Consider the following 10,002-nt stretch of genomic DNA (forward strand, 5'->3'; position numbering starts at 1 on the left):
TAAATAAAATTAAACAATGAGTAACTCTACCCCAAAAATTTTTTTATCGCTATCAAACCAATAGCAACTTATTTTTTGCAACCCAGCAGGAGTAGGCTTTCAACAAAGACGAGAGTGAAGAAGCAAAATATTTACCTGCAAGAAATTTCAAGAAGGTTGCTCCCACAAGCGTTCGAGGCTTCACTGCAAAAGATAAAGCACTAGATTAGCTGATAAACAAACTCAGATACTTATTTCACGTATTCACATAGATACCCATGAGGGTTACACTTGGCAACATAATAAACTATTCCCCCCCGCGAGCTGATTGGGGTCCAACCAAGGAACCCATTGCCTGCAGTCTAACATTTCTTCATTCACATCATTGACAAAAACATAGGCCAAGATATCAGGAAAAGAAGTTTCGCTAGCCACAGATAGAAGAGACATCAGCGAGCCATTACACCAAATTACAAGACTCATTCAAATTACCAAGAAGCATAGGTCAAAAACTAAGAACAAGAATTTTAGCTTTGCTAAAACAATCCCAATTTTCGGAAGCAAACAAGAAATGGAAAGATCAAAATGAACATCATTGACAGAAGCATAAGCCAAAATCTCAGGAAAAGAATTTTGGCTAGCCATAGGAAAAAGACATCACCGAGCCATTGCACTAAATAACGAGATCCTCTCAAATCACCAAGAAGCATCAGTGAGAAACTAAGAACAAGAATTTTAGCAGCTCACTAAATCCCAATTTTTGGAGCAAGCAAGAAATGGAAAGATCAGAATGACCAACTAACTGATTTGAACCCAATAACTGTATAATTTATATATAAAATTATTTTCATTTCCAGAAAGGTCAAAATTGTTGAATTAGTTACAATTTTGATGCTAATAGAAATCAGAACATCAGATAAAAACTAATTATCAGCTGCAAGCAGTTGGAGGATTCAGATCCATTTCAAGACAAGCAATTCAAAGAGGAAAGAAAAGAATAATAAAATCATTTGAAATAAATATTTTGATACTTTCATAACAAAACATTCAGCAAGTGACCTGCTTCAAGATCAAGCATCTGAATAAGCATGAATGTGATGTTGACACCAGCTACAGCAAATGGGTATTCCCACAATGACCGGTCACCTTCCTGCTTCCAGAGAAGCTCCTGAAAAGATTTCTGCCAAAAAAGAGATGATAGATCTTTCACACTACTCTTAAGCAAAAATAAAAGATATTTAGATAAGCGACCAACAAGTAAATATCAAGCAAGTTGCAACAAAGGATGGGAATCCATATGAGGTCTCATGCGGTAATGAGTGATATTTTTGCCTCCCCAACAGCAATTGATGCAACCTTTTGCCTTTTTCAGTCTATAGAGTCCCTACCTATGGAGATTACGAATCCCACAATCCAACCATACACGCCAAGACATTAGAGTCTAAAGGAAAGAAAAGAATCACAATTTTATATGCATATAAATTTCCCCTCAACTTTGACCTCAATTTACAAGTATCTACAGGAGAGCATTTTCTCACTAATTACTATAGAAGACAGACTTCAAATAATATTTCTTCTGCCATAAAAAACTTTCCTCCATAGGTATAAAGTTCAGCTTGTGTGCTGAGACAAATTTGGGTTAAAAACAGCCCAAGTGATAGAAAATCAAATCATAATCAACTCAAGCAAGTTAAAGTGGAGACATTTGAATAACAAATTTATGAACCCGGATGTGTCAAATGTAACTAGTCAAACTGGACCTTTTCTCAACTTCTAATATGAATATCTAGATGAAAACTAATGCAGCCTTTTTTTCACATGATGAACCAATAAAGTTCAGAAAGGGCAAAAATGCGAGTCAGTTAATAATAAGCTGCCATACCAGTATGGTCCCCAAAATAGGAACCAAAAGCATGTAACCAGAAACACTGATGCAAATCCATATATTTTACCATGGGGTGATGGAGAATGAACCTTAAACACAAAAAATCTGCAGAACACAAAACCATACATCTACATCCACATGCATGCATACTTACATCCATGCACTCGCACAGAGAAGTAGAGAGACAGAGGAGAGAGCGTGCTCGTACCGGAAAATTCCTAGCGAAGTACAACAAATTTTCCAGAGATATGAAACCCCCACCTCTGAAAGAATAGGCCATAAGTTAAAGGAGTACAAACATGATAAGACAAAAAATTCAGTCATTTTTTTATTTTATTCCAAGATACTGAAACAAAGTTCAAGGTTAACGGAAGGATACCGAAAATCTGTTGATGGGTCTTTTCCCTGCCAACCCATCTCCTTCCACTGCTCTGATATTAAACCATGGAGTTCCTCCCCAGGAAAGGCAGCATGCCACAATGCCCACAGAGCTTCCTATAAAACAAAAGAAGGCATACAGTGAAACTGCTTAAGTAAAGATATGCTTAGCAGCTTGTGAAGTATACCTGATGTTCAGGGATAGAACTGTCATAGGCAACATCTAATCGGTTCTGTAGCCTCTCTAGGCATTCTTCCTGACACATAAAGTGGTATATAAATCAGGTATGCATGCAAGAAACAAGTAATCTATAAAGTGCAATCTTGACTTTTGGAAGCTGAGTTTAACTCAAACAAGGTTTATCTTCTATTAATTTAATTGTCTGCACATATGTTGTTTTTTCCCCTCAAACAATTTTCTTAAGTATCAGAATTTTCAAGTGCCATAAGCATAGTGAACCTATGTAAACAAAAAGAAATTATCATTAAATAAAACTCAATTTGCAGTTTAATCATGGTGTGTTGATAATAATTTTTTCTTGACTGGGAGAATGCTACACAAATTGGCTCTCATGTCCCAACAACCAAATTACTGCAGAAAATTCGTCATATTCAATAATTCATTCTTAAATAATTAAAATAAAATGTAGAAATTTAAGTGAAAATGTCTGGAGTTAAATATGATATACAGTCAACTTCGGTCCAGTTTATGGTCATAAAAATTTGTAATTTGATCTTATTGCAAAGAGGAAGAAATAGTCAATGCAACCACATGAAAACCCATGAAATTAGAAATCTTAGAACCATGCCTCCTTGCAACTTTTCTCATTTCTGTGCTGCAGATTTCAGTTTAAGAAAAATCTATTGAAAAATGAAGATGAATTGAAACTAAAGGAAGGCAATTTCAAGGTGGCAAGGAAGGTAAAAGAAGCTCAGAAATGCTAGGACCTAGAAATCTGGCAATTCTACTGTTGTATGTTGATTAAAGGATTAATTAGAGAGTTGAAATAGACTCATAAATCGCACCTAAGGAGGCAATGCATAAATTTTATGGGGGGCAAACCTGAAAGTAGTCTAGGAGAAACTAAAAAAGTGGGTAAAGTGGGAAATTCAAGGAGTGCAAAAACTTTCACTTTTCTATAATTTACACATTTTAAAGCCAATATTACTGAAGTGTCCATCCCGGATTCCCGAAGATATCCAATGGGCAAGCTATAACTTCTTTGTCCATCCATCCTGTGCCACCTAGATTTTGTATTAAAATACATATCCAAGACTCCTAGTCAGAATGGTATGCAGACTTAACCCAAACCTAGATTAGTAGTTAACTCTAAGAATCATCACAAACCATTACGCATAAATGGAAAGAAAACTGGATCACAGAGTAATTAACAAAAATGGGATAAAATGAAGCAGTTCTTCAGAAGATGCTAAACAATGCCATACAACAGTCTGCTGGTTGTCTTGCAGACAATGTCAAGTGATCAGAACTGCAGTAAACTGCACTAAACGAGCATTGGATATAGAAAATTCATATAATTCAACCCAGCAGAATATTACCTGTCCAGGTGTCAAATCAAATGATGCACGAGCATCACTGTCTCTTCTCTGAGCACAAACGCATGAAAGGCCTCTCCCAAGCCACGCAGCTGATCCTGCCACAGCCTCTGCTGTAATGAAAGAAAATGTTTGGCAAAGTTATATAAAGAAATGCTATACTTTTGCTAGAGTTTCCTCTTGGTATATGATTTGACAAATGTATAAACAGATGAAAACTAGCTCAGAATGTCTTATATAATGAATAAAAAAATGAGAACTATTGCTCGACTGGGTCGAGTAAGTCCATTTCATACATCATAAAGAGCAATCATTGGCTAGTTTATGTAATTATATTTGGGCCATCAAAAATAAACATGCAAACAAAGACTCTGCTATAAACTTAACAGTACTAGTAAACCAGTTGATGATTTGTCGGTAAACATGTAACACAAGATCCTGCTAAATAACTAATACACTTTGAAAGTACAGCTCGAAATGGTAAACAGGTGCATATTGCCTAAACTGTTTTTGTATTAGAATTAAATAATTAAAAGTATCAGGTACAGGCGATCCATAACCTCAATCAGTAATATTCCTTTTCCCTCTTAAATCACTAAGGAACAGAACAATATAGAGGCCATTGGAAATTGTCCACCTGTTCATTGCTACTAAAATTGCAAAATAAAGCAACTACAGAGATAAGATGAAAAAGGGTCAGCTACCATATCCTATCATTCATAAAGTCAAGCTTAGCACGGCAAAAGTTAAAAAAAAAAAAAAAAAAGTTTAGAACATGAAAGTGATTAGAACCCATGCATTACACTCAGGTTTCTTCAACATAAAAGACCCATCTATGAGAACATGAAAGTGAAAGTTATAGGCCTTTTTAACTTTTATCCATTAGTCTAATAGTAAATATAGGTCCAGAAGAGGTTACAGAAACTTAAGATGTGATTTCCTAATGAGATGCAAAATTATTCATGATAGAATAACATAAAATATATATTAGAAAAACCTCCAAAAGCCAAAAACTTACATACACAAGCCAATGTATGAAATATGTAAAATATCTATAGAACCAAAACTTAGAAACATAACTGCAAATATCAAGGTATATCCCTCAAATTGTAAGCAACCAGTGAGAAAAATAAAAAGTTAGCATATATATATACATATATATGTGTGTATATATAAAGAGAGAGAGAGAGAGAGAGAGAGAGAGAGAGAGGACATGGATTCTGGAATAGCAAATGAATACCAAACAAAATAGAAAACTAACCAAATATCTCAATGCAAGTAGGCATTAATAGACGTAATATTTCCAAATCACAGATCCAGGACATTCGCAATACTCGTTTATAGTTTCAGACATCCAGTTATAACCACACCAGACAGAGGAGAAAGGTAGACGAGAACGAGTGTGATAAAGTTGGGAGAATAATGAAAAGATAGAGAGAGAAAAAATAAAAATAAAAACTACGGATTAAAAAGGCAAAAACGAGCATAACGCAAAGGAATATACCAGAAGTAGAATGGCAAGCACTTCCACGATCGAGCCCTTGCGATATTCGCCTCACCGCCACAAAAGATCCACCGCCGCCGCCTCTATCATCCATCCCCTTACTGTTACTTCTCCGTATTCAACTGATTAATATTTCCCCGAAAAACCCCAATCCGAACCGGAAAAACACACCTAACCGCACCCAATCCGCTTTCCTAAAAACTCACTCGAATTCAACTTCACATTGCAAGAAACTCACTCGAAGTAGTAAATCCGACGCCGTTCCTTATCAAGAAACGGAGGATTTCTTCGTCAGGGCTCAAAAAAGATCCGCCACATATCAAGGAAAACACTTCGGAAACTATTTTCCCTCTTCTAGCTGCTCATGTGCATGAGTCCAACTATATATTCAAGAATCAATCGATTATACATGTAAGCATACGTTCTCATTTCCGTATCTACAACACCATCAGTTGTTTTTCTCTCAGTATATGTACAATTGGTTATGAGGCTTTTCTCTATCTAAAAAATGGAGGTTTTGATTCTGCTTGAGCAGTTCTGTTGAGTTTGGGTGGCCTGCTCCTGTATTTCTAGAGAGAGAGAGTGGCAGTTTTCTTGACGGATGATATCTGGATTTTCAGTAACTTTTTCTTTTACCTAATTAATGAGATCATAACGACGTTAATATTTGTACTTTGTACGTTAATCAAATCACCACTGTGACTTTCAGTCCTCCATTATCTAAGGGAGTATTTCGCGATAAATTTTACTTTTTATTCAAGTGATTTCTATTTAACAAAAAAAGTTACGGCAGAATCAAAAGTGGGTATTATTTATTAAAAAGTGAAAAATACATAAAAGTGTCGAAGAAAAATTATTTTAAAATAAACTTAATTAATTAAAGATCATTTTGTCTCGATTTGTTAAAAGGTATTATTTTTAGTTATATTTTTACTTGTTGTTTGTAAATAATAATTAATTTTTACAAAAAATAAATAGAGTTTATTTTGATTAGTATATTTCATATTTAATTATTTTAAAATATTAATAGAAAAAGTGAATGGTTAATTTAATTATACTCTCACTAAATAATATAATTCTTGATTCGTACATAATAATTAACCTTGCATGATTGTCAAAAAAATTATTTAATTAATCATAGTATTTAGTTTATATTTTTTAATGATATCAAAGTAATATATTTCACTACCAAAAAATGTAAGATTTGTAATGGCTTTTTTGGAATGGCCATTCACACGGCCTTTGTAATGGCTTTATAACGGAGTGGACTTGCTAACGTTATTGAGAGAATAATGAAAATGAAATTTTTTATAATGGCCAAAAACTGTTACAAAACAGTTATAAATTTTGTGGGTGCCAAAAGCCGTTACAATTTGTAGCCCGTTAATATTTTACTAAGGTTTTTATAACAATTATCTATTTTTGTAACGAATATTTGTTCAAATAATCAGCTGTTACAATGACAGTGGCAAAACCATTGCAAAGTGTACGAATCGGTGTTACAAGAACCGTCACATTAGTAACGGTTTCTTTACCGTTACAAAACAACTTATATATATATGCATTTCATTTCATTTCATTTGTTGTAAAAATTCTTATATTAACCACAAACACTTTCAACATTCTGATTTTCGTGCATATATCTTTGATTAGCTTATAGATTATATTACTCAAATTTTGGACCGTCAACTATTGTTGGATTATCACTTAAGTTGGTAGATCAGGTAACAGAGACTATTTTAATACTTTATTGTGTTTAATCAAATTAAATGTAGTTTACTTATTTTAGTTTTTTGATTTTTAATTAATCTTATATCATGTCAATTATATTCTCCTAAATAGTGTACGTAGTAATATAATATTTATAAATATGTAGGTCGTCAAATTAGAAAATTAGATATATAAATCTATATATATGTATGTGTGAATACAGTGATATATATCATCATGTTTAGGAGATGAATGTATAATAAGAACCTCCCAGAGAAGGCAGGTATGACACCGAAATTTGAGGATGGGCTTAAAACTTTCATAGAATGGGCAAAAGGTAACGTGGACATATGAATGGAGACAAAATTAGGTGCCCTTGCTGAAAATGCAAAAACACAAAGTTCAGTACACCCGACGAAGTCAGTTATCACTTGTGTATGCTCGTTTATGCCAGAATATTATAATGGGCCTTCTCATGGCGAGGATAGGATGCAAGAGTACTTTGACACCGTGACTGTCCCTCCAGTGCTTGTGGAGCAAACCCCAGCTGCCCATGTGGAGGGTAATTATTCACATTGGTGTGGAACAAGATATGGATTGAGCGCAACGAATGATTTTTTATGCAGCCGTTTCGAGGATAGGGTATAGAGTACTTTGACCCTGTGATTGTCCCTCGAGTGCTTGAGAAGCAAACCTCAGTTGCCCATGTGGACGGTAATTAGTCATATTGGGGTGGAACAACATTTGGATTCGGTGCAAGGGATGGTTTTTGATACAATCGTTTCGAGTTATTTTTTCTTCTTCTCACAATGTTGTGCCCAATCTCGTCAAGTCGCAGGCAAGAAAGTTCCTAAGGAAGCAGTTCGCTGACGTTCGAAACTAGTTGGCCCGACCATTGTGGCTGGTTGAGTAGATATAGCGCCAGCTCCTAGAGTTCTAGTCAAGCCCAGAATTTCAAGCGCAGTCGGCTAAGAATATAAGGTCAATCGAGACCATCTACCGCGAGGGGTTGTCATCCGTTGGGGCGCACAAGCAGAAGATGGTAAGTATTTCAACGCATATTTGTAATTTTATTTAATTTTTTATTTTTAATTATTTTTTAATAGAAGACACAACTCGGACGCCCAAGTCACTCAGATGGAGGTGTTTGAGAAGGTCCACAAAAAGAAGGAGGATGGCCGGTCGACTGGCCAGCGAGCGGAGGAGGTCACAGTAAGTAATTAAAAATTTATACGTCATTTATTCTTTTAATTTAATATTTATATTTTAATCTAATTATATTAACATGTTTGCAGGAATGTTTTTGAGGATGATGGAAAAACGCTAAAGACAGCAAAATAGCAATGAAGGGCCTTCATTGTCCTCTCAAGGCTCCATGGCCCCAGATGAGCAACAGGTTTGGATGTCAGCAGCGGGTGGCCGGAAGATGTGCCGAGTATTCGTTCTCGACTCTAAGGCCCACCACTCGATTGCTGGACCATCATAGGCGACCCAATTGACTGCTCCCTCGCCCCACCACAGTCGTAGTGCCCCCGACATAAATGAGCGCGTGTTGGCACTCGAGCGCTATATCAGAAGCGTTGATCCCAACTGGCCCAATTATCTAGCACTTGAGCCTCTAGCTAATCCCCCGGCACCTGACGGCAACGACAACTATGAACACGCGGCCGCTGGGATAATAATTTTGATTAGGATTTTTTTGTATTTTGTAAAAATAAAATTTTATAATATTAATTTTTTTAAGTAAATTATTATTTTTTTTGTTATATTATGTGTGTTTTATATAAATTTTTAAATATTAAAACATATTAAATAAAATAAATATTAAAGTATATTAAATAAAATAAATTCAAATATAATAAAACATAATAATTTTTGTAACTACATTTCTAACTGATTTTGTAATACACCAATAAAAGATCAAATCGTCAGTCGTTACAAAGAATGTGCCAAAAAATAGTTACTAATTAAAAAGTAGGTAATTCCAAAGAACGTTACAAAAGTAGTATAAAAAACAGTTACAAATGCAGTGACAAAAATAGATACGAATATAATACAAAATAGTCGTAAAGAGTATTACAAAAACTATTCCAATTATCTGACAAAAATTCATACCTAAATGTGTTACAAAGGCCATTACAATAACAATTATATTAGATCGAATCGAGCCGTTACAAAAGCTATTCCAAATTAATTTTTTTTCATGTCATAAAGTTTGAACGGCTACAGGCGGCCGTCACAAAGACCATTACAAATTCTAACGATTTTTTGCCAATCCGTTACAAATACTTTTTAATACCTCGTTTAGCTACGGTAGGTCTTTCCGTTACAAATTTTGTTACGAATAAAAAGGCCATTACAAAATAATTTAAAAGCCGTTCCAATAAAATGATATTTTTTTGTAGTGTGTAGATAATATAGCAAAAAAATATAAAAATTCTAAAATATTTAATATGCAACAGAGTAAATTGATTATTGTTAAATTATTCAAAAATTTCAATATTAACTTTAAATATGAAATTTTAAAAATAAGTTAAAAATTGTAAAATTAAATTAAGATTATTATAATAAGGTTAAAGTAATCAAAAGGAAAGTTGAATTTATTTACAAAAAAATCAAAGTGGCTGGGGTTTCTAGCTTTTTGTCTAAAAAGTGATTTTCTTAGCAATTTCATAAACATAAACTAGCATTTCAAACATTTCAAGGTACTTTTTTAGAACCAGAAATTGAAAAGTATTTATCTAAAGCTCGCGCAAACACTACTCTAGTTTATTTTTTATATTAGTGTACGCCGTTCTTTGTTTATTTTAAATTTGTCTATTGGTTTAAATATATTAATGTATTGCGTACTGAATATTACAATAATAGTACGTTAGTTATTTAAAAATATTGATATATTTTAAAAAAAAATAAACAATCAAATCGAGTTCATCCCGTTATTATTTTTTTTAACATCACTAAAAAGATTTATAAACTCCTAACATTCTAA

The 10,002-nt window shown here is 33.9% G+C and overlaps 1 protein-coding gene across 1 annotated transcript in view; it reads right to left on the reverse strand.

The window, feature by feature from the left end:
• LOC105173243 (ELMO domain-containing protein A-like) overlaps positions 1-5,926 on the reverse strand; it is a 6,667-nt gene extending 741 nt beyond the window's left edge. The window contains exons 1-7 of the mRNA XM_011094930.2: positions 5,304-5,926; positions 3,803-3,912; positions 2,431-2,499; positions 2,244-2,359; positions 2,073-2,127; positions 1,039-1,159; positions 136-183 (exon numbers count right to left, since the gene is read on the reverse strand). Coding sequence (XP_011093232.1) covers positions 136-183; positions 1,039-1,159; positions 2,073-2,127; positions 2,244-2,359; positions 2,431-2,499; positions 3,803-3,912; positions 5,304-5,397 — 613 coding nt within the window. The 5' untranslated portion in view covers positions 5,398-5,926. The remainder of the gene's footprint in view (positions 1-135; positions 184-1,038; positions 1,160-2,072; positions 2,128-2,243; positions 2,360-2,430; positions 2,500-3,802; positions 3,913-5,303) is intronic.

The sequence above is a fragment of the Sesamum indicum genome, linkage group LG11, assembly GCF_000512975.1.
Source record: "Sesamum indicum cultivar Zhongzhi No. 13 linkage group LG11, S_indicum_v1.0, whole genome shotgun sequence".
Lineage (NCBI taxonomy): Eukaryota > Viridiplantae > Streptophyta > Magnoliopsida > Lamiales > Pedaliaceae > Sesamum > Sesamum indicum.